Source organism: Vanacampus margaritifer, chromosome 3 (genome assembly GCF_051991255.1).
Source record: "Vanacampus margaritifer isolate UIUO_Vmar chromosome 3, RoL_Vmar_1.0, whole genome shotgun sequence".
Taxonomy (NCBI): Eukaryota; Metazoa; Chordata; class Actinopteri; order Syngnathiformes; family Syngnathidae; genus Vanacampus; species Vanacampus margaritifer.
In genome coordinates, this window is record NC_135434.1 from 8,297,728 (window position 1) to 8,317,716 (window position 19,989).

General features: G+C 39.7%; 1 protein-coding gene across 2 annotated transcripts in view; it reads left to right on the top strand.

The window, feature by feature from the left end:
* Positions 1 to 3,443: 3,443 nt before the first annotated feature.
* LOC144049184 (netrin receptor UNC5C-like) overlaps positions 3,444 to 19,989 on the top strand; it is a 197,225-nt gene continuing 180,679 nt past the window's right edge. For both annotated transcript variants that reach the window (XM_077561882.1, XM_077561883.1), the window contains exon 1: positions 3,444 to 3,802. In XM_077561882.1, coding sequence (XP_077418008.1) covers positions 3,700 to 3,802 — 103 coding nt within the window. In that variant the 5' untranslated portion in view covers positions 3,444 to 3,699. The remainder of the gene's footprint in view (positions 3,803 to 19,989) is intronic.

Sequence of the window (19,989 nt, forward strand, 5' to 3'; positions counted from 1 at the left end):
TGGGAAGAAAACAAAAAAAACAGCATCCCCTTTATTAACCACTTGACGTATCTGAGAGGAATCGGTCTCGAATGCAGCCGAGCCATTTTACAGATTGTCCCGTTATGTAAACAAATGCAATTAGCGGCGCATTATTTTGATGTGAAATGTGCACTCCTTCCTTTTGAGGTCGCATGCTGCAAGGGATTTTTCAATCCAATTTATCGCCGCCGTGATGTTTTGTTCTCACTGCTAAATCCTCTGGTGTATGTGTGTGTGTGTGTGTGTGTATGGTTGTGTCCCACAGTAAACAATTCAATTAGATGACTTTTCTACATGTCCCTTGTCTGTCTGTCTGTCTGTCTGTCTGTCAGACGGGCAGCTGCCACAGCACTCAAATCCATCAAATGATTGATACAGCGTGATTTTTTTCCCCCTAATTTGTTTGCTTGAGGTGAGGCGCTAAACGACTGGCTGTTCCGTCTCATTTTTCAAGTAAATCCCCCTCTCAACATCTACATGGACCACCTGGACCGCTAATCCACTCACGTGTCGGCTGGATGCAGGGACGGAAAGTTGTAGATGTGATTATTTGTTCCCGTCTATTTGATGATTAAAGCAGGGTTGTTACGTAACGAGTAAAATGTAAGCTCATCCCGACTGGCCACGGAAACCTGGTTGCTTCTGCCTTGCTATACGTTAGCTTAAAAAATGTTAGCGTGCCAACATAGAGGTCTGACTCTGTACTCTAGTTACTGACTAGCTGTATGTTAGCATTTTATCTTTTAGGAAGTTTGTATTTCATCTTGTTTTGCTAGCTAGCCCTTTGAAGTAAAACCTGACGACAGGCCTTTTTTTTTATTTTTATTTTGTAATATTACCTAAGGATTTTCCATTCCGCTTAAATTGTTGTTTTATTGTTCTTTAATATATACAGTAAATACATTAACTCACCAATTGTTTGCATCTTAACTTTGTATCTAGTCTTACTAGCATTTTGAAATAGTAACTGATATTGTTAGCATTTGCGCTATCCTCATTAGCCCTTTGAAATAGTGACTGACTGCAGGAAATATTTGATTTAATCCCTATGGATCTTCCTTTCTTCTTAGGTTGCTATTTTAGTATTTATCATATAATCATATTAACGTACCAACCAATTGTTAGAGTGTTAATATTTTGTCCAGTCTCACTAACTTTTTGAAATAGTACCAATTACTTGGAATGATGAATAATCTTATGTGGTTGCCTTTCTGTGCTAAAGCTGCTATCTTGCTATATGTTAGCGCACTAATTGTTAGCACGTTAGCATTTTATCAAGTCTTATTAAATCTCCCTTGATTGTATCTGGCTACATACAGTGTTTGATGTATAATCCTTATGGGTCTGCCTTTCTGCGCCTAAGTAGCTGTCTTGCTGTAAGTTAGTATATCGGTATTAGCGTTTTATCCGAGATCATTAATTATACATCCATCCATTTTCTGAACCACTACAGTAATTAAATACAGGGTACGATTTATAATTCCTTTGAATGTACCTTGGCACTTTATGCGTTCCACTTGCTATCTTGCTCTATGTTAGCAAAGGAAGTGTTAGCATTTTATATATCCACTGAGGCATGAGATCTTTCCATATGAGTTTTTGCATACTAGCTGTTAGCCTTTTGTGAGTATTGGGTATAAAACAGCATTTCCCGGGAAATTTGACTGAAGGTTTTATATTTCCGCCCATGTAATGAAACCAATATTTTTGCGCCAATGTGAACTAAGCAAATTACAAGTCTCGCAAGCAAACCGCAAACTCCCCCGTTGGCACTGAACGCTCATGAGGGCTGAGTGCTGATCCATATCTGAGCGTTCCATATGTTTCCCGTGTAACTTATTGCTTTCCCCATTCCCAATAAAGTGGCAGCATAAAAAGGCTTTTACGGGTCCCGCCGGGTCGCCGCGACTTGCGGTGGTGGTGTGCAGAGCTCGCGGGGGCTGCCGCGATGACAAATGGCAGCCAGTGCATATTTTACTACGGCCATTTACAATGCATGATGCCCGGGCCAGGCTGCAACAAAATGACTGTGCAGAAACATCATTGAGAAGGATGCTCATGCAAAATATGCACTGATCCACTTTGGCAGCTCCTTGTTTTTGGAATAAGCATAGCACAAAAATAAACAACAACAACAAAAAAAAAAAAAAGCCAAAGGAAAAGTCATGTCTCATTAGAGGTATGAAAAAAATTTGATCTGTTTCTAGATTTTTTTTTTATATCTAGCGATATATTTGCGAGCCGATTATGTTACCATTTTCAAGTTGCTAGTACGTACGACATGCTAGAATACCGATTAATAGCATGCTAGTCACGTTTTATCCAATTTCTTGTCGCATATTCTCACATTGTCATTAAGTTTTGATAGCATCTAATTATAGCATACGTCTGTGCTCAAGTTCCTGTCTTTCTACATGTTAGCATACCAAATGTTAGCATTTTACAACGCTTCTCCCGTCTTACCCCCTCTCACTTCTCCTGCTCATAGTGGGGGGGGCTAAGTGGGGATGAGTGTTGTGAGGGTGATGCTGTAGTGTAGAGGATGTATGCTTCAACCTAGAAGAACTACTTCCCCGGGGGCATCTACTGTAGATGCGGCGCTTCAATTCCATTAACTGGTGTCTCATGCTGTTTAAATTAACATAGTAGAGCACCATGTGATGAATTGTTGTCCACTCAGCATCCATTACAAACAGCCTGGCCAATCTGGAAGGGTGATCCCTCCATCTGGGATCCCTTTTCAAAGTTTGCTCATTAGCCCCTAATTGGGTATCCCCTTTATCTTTCAGAATGATTTTTGCCAATTGTGGGACTTTAAAACTCTTTTGATTAAGCGCTATATAAATTAACCTTACTTGACATTTCTACAACTTAATCAGCACCTTTCTGACAGTGTCATTTAAAAATATACAGCCACATTAATGCTGAATTCGTGCAATGGATCACATTCGATGATGAGAGTACACAGAACGTATAATTAAGCAGTTGTTTAGAGGTTAAGGGGATGCCAGGTCACGCACATCAACGTGTGTAATTGTATCCCGGTGCTGGCCGAGAGGGGGCAGCCGTGAGTCAAGCTGCACGCACACACGCTCCACGTGTGCTGCACGCGCCTCATATAAGTCATAATAACCAAAAACATCGTTGGAATACATGTAGCAGAGTAAAGTACAGTTCGTGAGTCTTTTAAAAGGTGAATGGGGAAGGTGCACTGCTAATCACACGTGTTTTTTTTGCCAGTTGGGTTCAATTGGAATGTGATATAGCCTATTTTAATAGTTAAGAATGGTTCATTAATACAAGTGTTAGATGCAGAGAATTGCATGCAGAGGGCGGAGGCACCTCTCTCTCTCTCTCTCTCTCTTACACCGCCCCCCTCCCTCCCTCCCTCGCCTTGAGTGTGCGTAGAACCGCGAGCAGCAAGCAAGGCAGCAGCCGCGCACAGTTCGGCCGCGCGCAGACACGCGTGAAGGGAAGGGACATCCCCACCGCTTCAGAAATCTTCTCGGGACTCCAGGATTAGAAGCTGCACGTCTGTTGATTTTGTCTGTTTGACGTGGGGAGAGCTGTGATTTTTTTTCTTTTTTTTTTTTTTAAATATTTATTTCATTTTTATTTTTGCGTGTGTGTGTGTTATTTTATTTCCCTTGGACTGACAGAGGAGTTGTTCTCGTGAACATGGGGAGAAGTGGACTAGTAGGACGCAGGCGGTGGATGTGCGCCACTCCGGGCGTCCTCCTCCTCCTCCTCCTGGGGTTCGTGCACGCGGGACTCGGCCAAGGTAAGCGCGGTGGTCGGAAACGTGCCGAGTTGCGCTTGACTTGGAGCGTTTTTTTTTCTTCTGTGGACTGTGGAGGCATATCGTTAAGGTGCAAACAAAATAACAATGTGCACGTTTTTGCACGTAAATGACATCCACGTGAAAGCGATTACAGAAAACAAAGCAACAAATATGAAACGTGCTAAAACGACTAAACTTACACTGATGCAGTGTAGTATGGAAGTTGGTGTCTTGACCACATTGTAGACTGATCCCAGGTCCATCAAAGTACATTACATCAACTTTTAACGAGTAGATAAATCAATTATCTATCTATCTATCTATCTATCTATCTATCTATCTATCTATCTATCTATCTATCTATCTATCTATCTATCTATCTATCTATCTATCTATCTATCTATCTATCTATCTATAGGATTCCCATCCTGCAGCAGGGGTGGTCAAAAACTGGTCGTTGATGGGTTGCCTATTTTAGAAAAATAAACACCTCCCTCAAATAAAACTAGCTTCTTCTATGCTGTCAGGAAAAAAAAAAAGCAGGCAGTCATTTTATCATTGTATGGTCCTTGTTGTTCACACATGGGCATTCACCAATTGGGTGCATAATCCAGCTGAGAAAAATAAATGCCTCCCTCAAATAGATGCTCTTTTTCCGTCAGAAAAAAAATGGTAGTAACTGTGATTATGTGTTTTAAAGAGTTAATTGCTGAGGTTGTTTCAACAAAAACACCTAAAAAAAAAAAAAGCACCTAAACCCTTCGATGGTTAATTTTCAAGACACAAAACACCTCCCTCAAATAAGTCTCCCCTTTTCTGAAAAAACAAACAAACATTCTAGTGTTGTTATCTCATGTAAATGCTATTGTTCACAAACAGAGTTTCATGACTCTTAACCCAACTCCTTTTTCATGTCAGGAAAAAAGATCTTGTGAATGTAATTCTGTCAAATGATGCCTTTTGAACTCTGTTGCTGACAAAAACACCAAGAACCACAAGCACTGAACGCGTTTCTTAGCTCGCCATCTACTGCAGTAAAATAAATGCCTCCTTAGATGGCTCCTTTTTGATGTCAGAAAGAACAAAAAGTTGGTGTCGCTTCACAGACACCCTGAGAACTTGACAGAGTCTTATTGAACCCAGTTGCTGACCAAAACAGCAGCACCTCACTAGATGGGTGGGAGCATCATTCACTCGCTTGAATAATTAAAGGCCTCCCTCAAATAGACACCACCTATTTCCTTTTGAGAAAAGAGGAAATGAGCGAAATTACCTCACTTCATAGACACGTAACGAGCAGCAGTACTTACCCAAGTGCAGAAACAGTCCACAGAACGATAAAAAAATCTGTAACCTTTCGTAGTGGTGTTCAAAAAGTGTCTGATTCCATGCCTCGTGGGAAATTTAAATACCTCCCTCAAAATAGAGGTTGAGTAAATAAATGCCTCTGAAAATTGATTTGTGTCTTTCCCATACAATTTCTTTATAGATCAGGGTTGAGCAACCAAAGGTGAGGATCAATGGTTATTATAGTGCATGTTATTAAAAACACTAGACAAAGTCAATTAAAGACCTCCCTCCAATAAAAGTCCGGTCTTTTGATTCTGTTAAATAAACAGGTCGTAATTGTAATGATGTCGCTCTTGTTTACACGGCAACATTAAAGAGTTACCTGCAGTGTTTATTTGAACTCTGTTGCTAATGGAAACAGCAGCGCACATTGTAAACCATACATCAGATAAGAGTGGAAGGATTCTTTGTATGGTATGAGCAGCCATTTCACAGTCTTCCTGTACATTTTTGGCCACTGGTCCTTGAGACTTATTTGTAGTTCTACTCATGATAGACCTGCCTACCAAATTTCATGTTGCTAAGTGACACTGTCTTCGGGGGCTGAATTTTCAAATTGACCATACAGTGCGTGTTTAAATTCCACCTGTAGCTTTAATTCTTATGTTTCACTCGCTCTTGTTTATCCATCCTCTCAGCCCTGGACCCGTTTTTCGGCACTCTATTGAATCAACTTTTGAAATTGAGATTCCAATACAAGATATAAGTTGAATGGCGCGTCGGGATGCGTGTGAAAAGTCTTCTTGTTTTGCCCGCGAGCTGAATGGCCGCAGACACGTTCCGCCATTCAGCTGCTGGAGGGTAAGGGAAGGGAAGGGGAGGGAAGGGGAGGGAGCCGGGTGGTGGAACATTGGAGGTTCTGTTTCTTCCCGGACCATTCCTTAGCTTCTGGTTACATGACATTCATATTTCCGTAGACACACACACTTGTTGAGATTAGCCTTGTTCAAAATGGCGTCGCAAACTGTTGCTACTTGGCGTCAACGTCGCGCATGCGTGTGGGTGGGCGGCTGTTGGCGTTTATGTGTGAACCTGCGGCGCGAGGATGCTCTCACCGTGATCCTATGTGGCTTATAAGTGTGCGCGCATATGTGTTTTGCACATATGTGCGAGCCAACATGTTCTGAATGTGGGAGTTGGTGGGAGTTTTTGATGTGTCAACTTGGCTTTGTGGCAGAGATCACATGTTGTTTCTTTCTTTGTGTGACGTGTGCGTGTTAGTGTGTGTTTATGTGTGTGTGTGCATTTGGCATGCCGATATTATTGCCAGAGCTGCCATCTCCTGCTGTCGCCCATTATGCTGCGATCCCGTCCCCTGGTGCACCAGATCCCTTCAGGGTTCACAGCTGAAAGAGGGAGCAAGGGGGGGGGGGGTGTTATCACAAAAACCCGAGCGAGTCCAATCGGATCGGTCATTCTAAAGTAGCCAATGAACCGATTGGCTGAGCGGGGATGCTTTCTGTCGCGGTGCATGTATGAATGCTGAATGACAAGCATTCATAGTAATGCCAATGGTCATGCTTCATTGTGTGGGACCGAATAGTGCAGATTGTCAAGTACTTGCAGTTGGCACAGGTTCGTTTGGAGACCGGTGCCCCAATACCATGCCAGGCCCCCCAACCCAAAAATACTAGGTTGTGTCAGGAACGGCAGCCGGTATGAAATCTGTGTCAAACTAATTTTAAAAAATTTCTATGAAATATTTTGTATTTGTATTTGTTCGTAAAAATATTAGTTCAAGGAACCACTTTATTTGTTTGAACTTTTTGCAATTAATTGTAACATACCAGGCAAGAATCCAATCATTAATGGATCTTCCAAAATTTACAGAACATACCAAATTTATCAAGTTTACAAACAAATATTTACAAAAAATTACATTTACACACACATTTTAAAGTACATTTAGAAAAATGTACAACAAATATATACTGAAGTGCACAAAAAATGACTATATTTAGGAAATTTTACAAAGTTTCAAAAAAATTCTTGACATTTTTTAAATTTACAAAATTCACGGCAGAATTGTTCTAAGTCCAAACAGAGAAAATATACAAAGTATTCAATAACTTGACTTAAAATTCATTTTTAATGACAATTTTAATGAAACATTGAAAATATTTTGTAGTTTCTAAATTGATGAAAATTGACTACATTTACAGTTCTTCTCGTTCCTTATACAAAAAAATAGATTGCATTCAATCAAGTTCAAACTTGTCCAACATTTCAAAGTTTTAATAAAAATTTGCAAACACTGCAACTATTTTTTCAACTTTTATGAAATGTTACAAAATGCACTAAATTTACAACAAATAAAAAACTAAATATATGGACATTTTCTGCATTGAGTTTTTTCCCCCCTGTGTTTTCTGAGAATTTTTCATCAATCATGACTTTACTCATTAAAGAATGTAATATTTTGGAATTTCAATAAAACTGTACAAATATTTACAAAATGTTTCATACTTTTCTGCAGTGTTACAAAAATATACAACCCCAAATGTACACATTTACTTAATTTACAGCAGTTTTCACACAGAAAACACGTTTTTAATGACATGAATTGAAATTTATAAAGGATTTTCAAGATTTGTGAAACTATATGAGAATTCCAAAAATATATGAAATGTATTACATTAAAAAAAAAAAATCTAAACTTGTGATTTTTTTTTCTAATTTCGACGCACAATTTTTCTCACTCCAAACCGAGTAAATCAAGAAGCACATTTGCAGTGTACGTGACACGTTGTGATGAATTAACTAGTCATACTCTATTTATTTATTTCCTGGGAATTGCACATTTTCTAAAGGAATTTTAATTTCTAACTTTTTGTACAAGAGCCAGATGGAGGGAGGAGGGGGGAGGCCCGATGGGGTGGGGAGGGGTGAGGAACGGGGAGATCTCTCTGGGTGGTTTGTAGCGGCTTTGATCACTCCACTTGGACTCGACAACTACACGCGCGCACGCACACACACACACACAGCAAGAGAAGCTGATACAATGCTGCATTCTATGCGCGTGGACGTCCGTACTTATGGCGTGAAAGCGAGTCTTTGACTGCGTCTGGCCTTGTTTTGTAAAGACCGAGCCTCCCGCTGCCTGCAATGGCGCGTTTGCTTCACCTCTTCTTCTTCATCATCTTCTTCATCTTCTTCTGTGTCCATGCTTACTCATCCAAACTCAGAACCTTTCAGGTCTCGGCCGTGATCAGACATGTTTTTTTTTTCTTCCCACCCACCGTCTCCTCTTTGCGCTTGCAGAAAAGCATTTTTTACTGACCTTTCGTAGCCTCCCTCTCCCCCTCCTTGCCCGCGGCCTTGTGTTCTCTCCCATTCACTCATTACATTTTATGATGGACCGTGAAAAATGGCCTCCCACGCGTCGGTGATTTTTTTCTTCTTCTTCATTTTTATTTATTTTAACTTGTACATCAGGTTACAGTGCTGAATGCGGTTCCATTGAGTTACAATGTTTATCATCGTTTTATGTGTGCTTTTAATGACATTTTCACTGAAAATTTGTTGTTCTGGCTGGTGGAAACTTGATTCGACCACTTGTAGTGGGACTTGTGGCTCCAATTAAATCTGGTTCATTGTACTATTAAGGGCTACGAGCTTCAAAACAAATATGTACAGTGTGTAATTTCTTGGATGCAATTTCTTTCTAAATTCTTGTTAAAAAAAAAAAAAGTGTTGAAAATGCACAACACCCATCCAATTACAATCAATTAATTTGAACAGCTTTGAAACCGCACCACCACACATGTGCACCCGCAATACATGTTATTTTGTTTACGCAAGTGCAAGTGTTTACGAGAGATGTTGCAAGCAGCTAGCAGAGGACGGAGAAGAAGAAGAGATGCTTAGTTTGTTCTCCTTCCCGCCGTCTCCCGCTATCAGTCCTAATTCCTTCTAGAGTTTCATGTACAGCTCTGGAATTATGAATTTTTCATGGCCCGTGAAACCCGAGGCCTCGTTTGGGGCTCTCGTTTCCAGCCTTTTTGTCTTGTGCGTGTGTGTTTGTGTGTGTGCTGAGAGCAGTTTAGAGAATGCAACTTCTCACTTCACAGATGTATTGGTTGATTGAAAGGGAAATCTGCAAATCCACCACAATTGTTTTATTTAGTTATTAAGTCAGAAATGTGCTTGTTTTTGAGCATTTGTAACTTAAAACAGATGATTAAAAATGTTGTTTCGGTTGTTTTAAGTGTTTAGAGCCAGAAATAACCTTTTTTGAAATATTTGGGTCAATAAAACGGCATGCATTTTTACCCCTCCTCCCCGCAATCAATTTTATTATTAATCCAAATATAGAATATTTAGTACAGAAGAAACGTGTATATTCTTAAGTTTAAATAAATAAATGTTGACCTCCATCTTCTGTTTTAAGTCTTAGCAGTTACACTGTCCCATCACTGGTGAGCTATTTTTAGAACAGATCCGTGGGCAACTCATGTTGTCCTTGGGGCCAACTAGTACCCGCCGGCGCTCGTTTACTCATCTTGGCAAACAGGCAATCATATTATGCCCTGCCTAGACATCCCCTCAAAAAAGAGAAGAAACGCTCATTACCGGTGACAGCCAGTATTTGTGGTTATTAAAACATTGACTTTTTCCCATATGACAATTCAAATTTAAGCCCCGTAAAGAGGTTTCACCCAGCTATGTTTATTTGGAAAGTGTTTATTGCAAACAAACCCACAAAAAAAGTCTCAAGAAGCCAGCCATTTTCGTTTGTTTTATCACTTTATGGTGATTTTGGCATATACAACTACAAAAAAAAATCAGCCCCAAAAGTTTCATTCACTCAACTGCATTAAGCTTGGTAAGGATGTCTGTTATAAGTAGAAGCACAAAAAAAAAAAAGTCTCAAGAACGATTGCCAGAAAAGACATGGGAAGTCTGCCATTTTGATGTGGTTTTTGAGGCTTTTCACAAGAGGGTCAATTTGGTACTACTTGAAATGATGTGTTTGAAAATTCAAACCCCCGAAGCAAGTTTCATTCAGCTACATTAAATTTGGTCTACATGTCTATCATGAGTGGAACCACAAAAAGAGTCTCAAGAAACCATGTCAGGAAAAACAAAGGAACTATGCTTTTTGGGTGTGTGATTTTTTTTTGGGGGCGTGTGTGTGTGTGTGGGGGGGTGGGGGGGGGGGGGGTAATCACATATGTGTCAATTTGGCACTGCATGAAATTATTCAAAAATTCAAAACTAGTTTTCCTCAGCTCTGTTAAATTTGGAAGGCATGTCTGCCCTTGATAAAACCGCAAAAACAAGTCTCCCAAATCACGTATAAAAAAATTAAAAATCCATTTTGGTTGCATTGTTTTTCTTAAGTTTTCCACTTTATGTTCAATTTGACACCCCTCGAACTGATTCGACAATTCAGCCCCAGAAGCCATTTTGACTTGGCAAGATAAAAAATATTGCAGGCAAGTCCACAAAAATGTGTCAAGGAGCCTTGCCCAAAAACACACACAATGACTGACATTTTGACTGTTTTTGGCTTTTCATTTTAGAGTCAATTCAACCAATTTCCAGGGTCTCGTCACGGACAAATTCCTCCTAAAGATTTTTTATCTGATTACTCCCCAAATTGTAACTCCATACTGCACTACACGGATGGCCGATACTTAATTATGAGACATTTGAGTTTTTCCTTCTTGCTTGTAGGCGACAAAGTTTCTTTTATTATCCTTGTCTTCGGCAACTGTCTCCCTCCTACTCTCGCGTCTCTGCCGTTGGATTTACTCTGTTTAATTAGCGTGGAGACCAAACAGTGGACATATTGTGCTCCTGACGGGAGTCCCACGAGCAGACGGGCGTGTGTGTGTTTGTGTGTTTGTGTGTGTGTGTATGTGTGTTGCATGTAAACTAATCAGTCAATTGTGGGGTGGTTGCACATGCGAACACACTGATGAGTCAAATGGGGGTGTTTAGGGGAAGTGGAAGCAATAGATAGGTAAAGAAATGGAGTGTCAAAGCACACACAAACACACGCACACACACACACAGCGCGCCAGCTGCTCTGCATTGGAAGCTCACCTCAAATATATCTCTTTGTTTCATCTCTCCCCTTCACGGTCTATATCTTCTTTTTACTCGATACCGTAAAATCTCTAATAAATAGTCCGGGCGTTTTTATTTGCCTCCAAAATGAGCGTCAGATTCTCGCTTTACTAGAGGTGACACTTTCCCCGATGGGTGGAGGAGGGAAAAAAAAACAATGCCCTAAAATTAATCCCAACCTGCCCTCTCCTTTCCCTGGCTGGTGTCATCCTCAGCCACCAGGCCTGGAATCGAGCCAAAGCACCAATCTGCTTCAGTTTTTTTTTTTTTTTTTAAGCTTGCGGTAAAGACACAAATTCTCTGTATTTCTGTACTCTGTAAACAAATACAGTGTAGCTCTGCCTCTGTATTGATTTTGGCAAGACAAGATGTGGGGTCTACAATATGCTGGGAACTGTTTTGAATTGTGTGTGTGTGTGTGGGGGGGGGTGCATTAGATATGTTTTTTTGGTTACAATACAATATCAGAATTGTTTTTCCTCTCTGATTGGTTGGTCTGAGCAAAATTGTTCCACTAGCCAAACATGTTGAGGTCTTCAGACATTAATACACTTAATGATCAGTATCTCAGGTAAGCTTTGTGCATTTTATTGATTTTTTTATGTTATTAGATAGCGTGTGGAACTGCCAATGTGGAGTAAACATTTTTAAATGGTGAGCACGTTCGAACGTACTTGTAGGCTTTATATATATATATATATATATATATATATATATATGGCCCACATTTTACCAATACATTCGAAAATTACATAAAAAACCTTATTTGTAGCTTGATTTAGGTTCGTCAATTTTTTAAATTTATTTATTTATTTATTTATTTATTTTTTCTGGAGGGCTCAGTATTGTTCATTCGGTAATTTTACCGATTTGACATGTCATCATCATTGCTCTCTCTTTTTATTTATTTATTTATTTTTATTTTATTTACATTTTTTAATTTTTAAATTTTGTATGTGTGTCAATTTATACTATCCTATATATAGGGTACTGACTTGCACATGCGCAATACCCCGTGGCATCATGGGAAAATATATGCTTGTAGTATCTAGCGTACAAGTACATTCGAACATACACGTGAGTATTTTTTAATGTACTTGCGATTATGTTCGAACATATTTGCGAGTACATTTAAACATACCCGACAGTCAAAAATGTTCAATCCACCACATTGGCAGTTCCACACTTCCGTAATCCTACAGGCAGGGCATCGGAAATGGATGTTCCAAACTGTAGTGTGAATCAAGTCAGTTTGGTTTCGTGCCGAGCACTTCTCACTGACACGCACGAGACCCAGCAGATGGCTACTGGCAGTTTTTTTTTTTTTGTGTGTGTTTTTTTTGGCTGAGCTCTGTGTTTGTGTGTCACAGCACGAGGGTCTTTATTTGTGTCATCATGAATATGTAATCAAGCAGCCTATTGATAAATGACGGCGTGACGTGATGGGGGATTGAAGTGGGGTCCCAGAACGGCTGGGACCTGCTTCTCCGGGAAAAAAAAAAAAAAGTGGCAAGACTTGCCCCTTGTATGAGCGCGATTGGACGCGCTGTGCAAGTCCGTTCTGGTTGTGACTCTGGAGAAAGGGATGGGGAGTTGTTTTCGCATAGCAGCAACTGGAAATCCAGTGGTCCATCTTGAAGGACTATGCAAAAAAAAAAAAAACTGAAACCATAATTACTATAATCACCACTTTTACCTCGGAGGCGCTTACGTCTGCACAAACACACAAAGACGTGTGTGTGCGAGTGTGTGTGTGTGTCTTGAATTAGGACATTGTAGTTATATATGATGTCAAAAAAGATGGAGCTACAGTAGCTTTTTTTGTAGCCGTTTCTTTGACATGTCATATTATCAGATTTTCTACATAGAACGAGTCACATTGTAAGAGACAGTTTTTGGGCGGATGTAAAGGCTAAATTTATGGTTCTAAAAGTGTTAGTAAGATTTGAATGAAACCTCACGTCACAAATCCCCCCCCCCCCCAAACCCTGAGCCTCGGACCAACTCGGATGCGCAATTTGAAGGGAATGAAAGGAACCACTTTGCTCGGTCATGATCAAAGTCAGCTGTGACCACTCCCACACCAGCGCAACCCTCCCTTTCGCTGATCTGCCAGTCTGTGCCCAGTTGCGAAATGACCAACATCGTGTTCAACCTGCCTCTGCGCAAAGTTAAACCACATGTCGTGCAGGATTTACAGCGGTCACAAAAATGGAGCCCATTATATTATCTTTTTTTTTTTAAAGTGTACAGTCAACTAAAATCAAGAAAATAATAATAATAATAATGAAAATAACTAGAAAAATTCCCGCAGAAATTTTGAATGGGACTGCTGACTCTCGCAAGGTGGAAAGACACATGTATGTAGTACTTGTAGCAATAGTAGTAGTAGTATACTAGTAAGTAGTAAGCAAGTACTTGTAGTAGTAGTACTTGTACTTGTAGTAGTATTAGTAGTACATGTAGTAATTTTAGTAGTAGTCAATTGGCTAAGATGGCCGCCGACCCGGGTGGGCGAGGGGGAGAGAGTCCTTGGCGTACCTAATTAATTGGCCAAGATGGCCGCCGCCCTGGGCGAGCAGAGTGGCGAGAATCCTGGGCGTACCTAATCAATTGGCCAAGATGGCCGCCGCCCTGGGCGAGCTAATAATAATGACGCATCAGGAGAGGTGATAAAACGTACTTGATGATCCCCGTCAGTTCTGAATCCTTAGATGAGTGACATTTCAATTCATTTCAATGGTTAAAATTATTATTTTTTTCAGTACAGTAAATAAAGGCTTTATGAAAGCAGTACGCTGACCCCAACACAGATTACAGTAATTCAATTTCCAGCCATTCCTACGGGAACAATTGCTTCCAAATGGGAGGTTGTTCAACTTTAGTGGTTAAGCGTATGAAAAGATGCACTTCGAAATGTTAATGTTTTTCATTCGTAAACAGTTCATTTCAACCGAATCCCTGAAGATCCCATTGTAGCGAGTGTTACACCCGTGATAATTAAACAAATTAAATAAAAGCCAATGACCTCAAAAATACTCCGAATTCCGTCGCGTTATCTTGTAGCTTCAGGTTACAATTTTCAAAGTGAGCGGCGCGTAAACACACCGTGATGAATTCAGACGCCATTCCCCACCATTCTTCTTCCGCGCCATTTGGATTCCTCAAATCTATTTCCTGTCTGCGTGTGAGGCGCTGTGATTAATTAGGAGGCCTGCAGCCGCCTCCAAGCTGGCTCTCGCGCTTCCTGTCCCGCCCGGCTTCGCTCTCACTGATCACCTTCTTCTCCTTGAGAACAAAAGATTTCCTTCAAGAGGATTTTTTTTTTTGTTTTTAAAGCACAAAGTGATTCTCACCTCTCAGCCTCCATGCCTCCACAATGCTCCTCTGGGGGGAGCGGTAGAAAAGTGTGTGCATGGATAATTCTGGGCAAATAACAATGCCATACACGCACAAAAAAGTGCCTCCTCAGCAATGTGCTGCCCATATTCATTAGCGACTTTAGAATGTTGTTGAAATGAATCAAAGCAAAGTGCTTACATGTGGTCTTGTCACCCGCTGAGCAAAATATACTGCTCCCTGAGTGGCTGCATGCGCCGGGGGGGGAGCTAATATTCTACATCGTCAGTGTGTGCTGTATGAAGTGTACCAAGTGAGATAAACCCAAACTGTACCAGTACACGCGTAGGCATTTTGCAGCCCCAAGATGGCGGCCCCGCGGCTTCAAAAGTCTCGGCCAAATGTCTGGTCAGTGCTGGATTTCACTTCCCCTTTCTTTTCTTTGATCCTTCCTCAGGTCTCCTGACAACCTCATGACTCTAGCTGGATTCTAAAGTATTCGGTTTAGGTGAACGGTACGGGATTTTTAATAGTTTTTTTTTTTTTTTTTCTCCAGGAGAGCTCAGTATTGTTCATTCGATTTGACATCATCATTGCTCTCCTTTTTTTTTTTTTTTTAAACAAATAAATTTAAAAAATGTAATAAATGTTTTTCTTTTATTTATTTATTTTTATTTTTTATTTTTTAAATATATATACATATACACACACATATATATATATATATATTTTTTTTTGTATGTGTGTGTGTGTGTGTGTGTGCGTGCGTGCGAGCGTGTGTGTATTCATCAGTTCACCTAAAGCCCATTAAAAAAAATCCCATACTAATAATATAATATAATAATAAATTGCCAAATGCAGAAACATCAATGTAAGTTATCACAATAAGTTTAATAGGTTTTAGGTGAACTAATGAGTACACACTCACACGCACGCACACATGCACAGACACATACACACGCACATACAAAATAAAAAATTTAAATAAAAAAAAAGAGAGCAATGATGAAGACATGTCGAATTGGTAAAATTACCGAATGAACAATACTGAGTTCTCAAGCGGAAGAAGAAGAAAAAAAAAAAGAAGTCGGGCGGCCGTGGATGGCGGGGCTCGGAACCCTACCCACTGATCCTTGTGTTGTTGTGCGCCCGCTAAATGGGCCGTGTGGAAAAAGAGGCGCCGCACGTGACTGGAAATAACCTGCGTTGTTGAACGGCTGCGGTTATTTAATCCTCACGTTTAAAAAAACACGGTTAATCATAAAAGCGGTTAATTGCTGCACCCCTACATGCAATGTCCATGATTTATGCAATCGCCCCAGCCAGTTATTACTAAACGCCACTGTGCACAATCGAAATAAACAGTGTTGAAAAATCCCGTGGTGGCACGTAAAATCGGTCAATGTCACCCAGTGTATATACTTTCACTCGCCATACGTCTGGATCTAATGATGCTCTTCGTCCGTATGATGGATTGATTGTGTGTGCAATGTGAACTTGATCAATGCCGCATCCCTGCAGAGAGGTCGCTTTCATATGGAGGGAAATGAGAACAGACGCAGTGTGAATAACATCAAGACAGATTTTTGTTGTGTCTGCTCTGCGATGGCCAAATGCAGAAGTTTGTCTCGCTCAACTTGGTTATTGCAATTTTAATAAACGAAGACACAAGGGATGGCTGACACTGAAACTACTGCAAAAAAATAATATTGTATTTCATTTCATATGGTTATTATGGGCATATTTATATTTTGATATTGCAATTTTTTTATGCAATACGCAGTTGCTCTCTTTATTAATAAAACAAAAAATACATTGTCACGTGTGATAAAAAGTGGACGATTAGCCTGCAGTTTTGTACTGACTTTGATGCTACTGCGGCAATTACTGATACAGTGGCAAATTACATACATCAAGTCAAGTCAAGAAATTGATTGTATGTGATCAATGCTAATAGACATCTTCAAGTTTTTATACTCAATGTCCACTTGGTAAACAACAATTTTGCCATTATCTAATGCGATGCCTTACGTACTTCCTGGTTAATGGCGAATGAAAAAACAACCAAAAAAACAGGACTAGACCGTTTTGGACTATGGAGCAGGGGGTGGGGGGGGGGGGTGATTCCATTGTGATTAATGGCAAAATCGTGTTCGGAAGAGTCGTGTTGTGTCGTATATTCACGATGTTCAAGAAGGATGACAGAAGAAAGAGTGTTGCTGTTAAAAACGTGAGAAAGTTATCAAAAGCGTATATTAGTTAGCACACTACTTCCTGGTTCACAGAGGATGGTACAAGACCAAAGTATTGTACCATTTCTAATTTTAAGGGGAGGGGAAATTGTTCAATTGCGATTGAAAAAGTCAACATTTTGAATAAATTACTTCAATGTGAATAGTCAGAACGCTGAATGTTAGCTAGCAGGTTACTTCCTGGTTCATGGAGGATGACATCATTTTGAAATCTGGGGCAGGGGAAACTGGTCTATTATGACTCCATCCATCCATCCATCTATTTATTTGAACCGCTAATCCTCACTAGGGTGAAAATAGAAATGAAATGTGAATGAAATTCGTACACTGTAGAACATCGGTTAGCGGGTCAAATTTGAATTAGAAATCTTTCGTGTTCACGGTGGATAACGTACAGTTTTTGGAACCATGCCATTTCTTACAATTCTGGGATTGGGAAACATGTAAAAAATCTAACAGAGAAAAAAGAATGTCAGAGGAGATGACAAAAACCCCATAGCGCCACACCAGAGGTTGCCATGGCAACAGTGACAGTGGCTATTCTCAAGTCACAAAGCTTCAAAAGTCAAAGTTGTGTTGTACATAGCGACTCAGCGGTTCGTCCCTAAAAGTAAACACTCACTAACTTCTTTTTCTATGCTTGTTTTGTGACAAATTTCCAACTCTGCTTTGTCTTCATTGATTGTCCACCCACGTAGACTTTGTGTCGCATATTCCAGAATATTCCTCGAGCTCCCATTTCACAACACCTATCGACATCTGTTGAGTCGGAAAAAAATCAAAACAAAGTTTCAGTCTTTCGCTCCGTCTCTGTTATGTGTTGTTTGATCCATTCGTTCTCTTGTGGACTGCTTCGAGGTCAATACAGGTCCACCAAAAGTTCTGCATTGTTTGTTTATTTTCATGAATCATCTCACTCAGTAACTCTTCTGCTGCAATGTGAGAAGAAAAGAAAAAAAGCTGCTGACACCAGTTGCACTGATCGACATCAAATTGGGTGGACATGTCCTAACATATCCTAACAGGAAGCACAAAATACTACCTATGTCCCAAAAACAAACAGGGAGTCGTCCATTTTGGGTTGAAGCAGCCATTTTGGGGGGCAAATTCCATGACACGGGGTCCAGGACAGTTATTTAAAAAAAAAAAAAAAAAGATCCCCCGACACGAGTTTCATCGGCTAACATGAATTTGTGTTGACATGTCAAGCATAACCCCTCGCATTAAAAAAGTCTCAAGGACCAATGCCCGGAATTCAACGGGAAGGCAGATAGTTTTGTTACAAGCAGACATTTTGGAGGCAAAGCCTATGAAAAAGGCTTGCATGTCATTACACACACCCATGCAGACCCCCCCCCCCCACCCCCAATATAATGTATTCCCTAAGCTAGAGACAACAATCAATGTCAGCCAGTCACAGTTCAATGAGCAGACTAAACAATGTCGCTCTATTATTACTGTCTTGTTAAAGCAACAACGCCTGGACAACACGGAAAATCAATACACTGCCACGCAACTCTGTGCATAGGTGTGTGTGTGTGTGTGTGTGTGTTCAGCCAACAAAAAGGTCCATGATGATTAAACGTCTAATTAAACAAAGCTTTCAGGCATGTCTATATGTATGCGTATATGTGTGTATTTCTTAACCGTTATATCAATCTCTCCAACGTTGATTGATTATCTACACTTAAACACTTTACTCCTTATTTAATTTCATCTAAATAAAAGGTAGACAATTTAAACTTGCATCGTTTCACCTGACAATGAGATTTGTCTTATAACGTTCTCCTTTTTTTCCGGATTTTAACTCATTCACTGCCATTGACGGTTATAGACGTCAAATATTAATTTGAACTATTTCTATTAGTTTAACATTTTTTTCCCACTTTTGTTAATAAGAGTATAAAAACAGATTTTTTTTATTGTACATTTAGAACAGATATAAAATTTGTGATTAATCGTGAGTTAACTTGTGAAGTCATGCAATTAATTACGATTAAAAAATGTAATCGCCTGACACTCTTTTCTTTTCTTTTTTATCGCGTCAGGCGATTAAAAATTCTTATTGTAATTAATCGCATGACTTTAATAGTTAACTCACGATTAATCATACATTTTATGTCTGTTCTAAATGTACAATAAAAAAAATTCTAGGTTTTCGTACTCTTGTTAACAAAAGTGAAAAAAAATGTTAAACTAATAGTTCAAATGAATTTTTGACACCTTCAACTCAGTAGCATTGCCAAAAACATTGAAATTATTCTACCAATTTGTTCTCAATAACGAACAAAATGTCTTATGCGGGGTATTCGAGCTTGTATGTTACTCAGCCCAAGCACAAATAACCAAAAAAAAAAAAAATATATATATATATATACATAAATATAAACAAACACATTTCATGGATTTATTTAACATCATTTTTGTACGATTCAAACTCAATCAAAAGACAAAATGTTATGTCTATTTCAAGCATTTGTGCTATTTTTTATCAGCCCTGATACATATTGTAAAAAAGTACAAAATACAACAACAAAAAATAGCAATGATTTTTTTTTTTTTTACCAATTCCAACTCGATAAAGAACAAAATGTTATTCAATATGACAAAAACCAACTTGCATCTAATATCATCGTCATTTTTTTAACAGATCTTACCGCCATCAAAGCAGAAATTGTGTTTCTCGCTCAGGGAGTTCAAGCTATAATTTATCCAAGTCCAAGCACATTTTCCAACCAACATTTGGCAACAACAAAAAACTCCAGCAGAACCCGATCCAAAAAGATTGGCGGACGCGTGAAAGTTTGGCGATTTGCACTCCAGACAAAAAGCCAGCACGGGCGCGAAGGGAGGAAACAACAATAGGAAGATTTGGACGGACTACGGGGATTGGTGGGCATCGCTTTGGCTTGACTCATCTGCTTTCTCCTTCTTTTTGGGGGGGGATGACATTTGTGAAAGAGGGAGGAAAACAACTGCGTGTCTTTTTTTTTTTCTTTCACCCCCCCAATCTTTTTTGTTTTGAGTTTCTCCCGTTTTTCCCTCAGGAAGCGCGGAGGAAGCGGGGGGTACAAAAAGTAGGGAAAAGATGAGAGGGAGTCCAGAGGCGTACACAACACAAATGGAGATGGACGGCGCATGGAAAGAGGACCAGAGGACTTATTTTGTTTG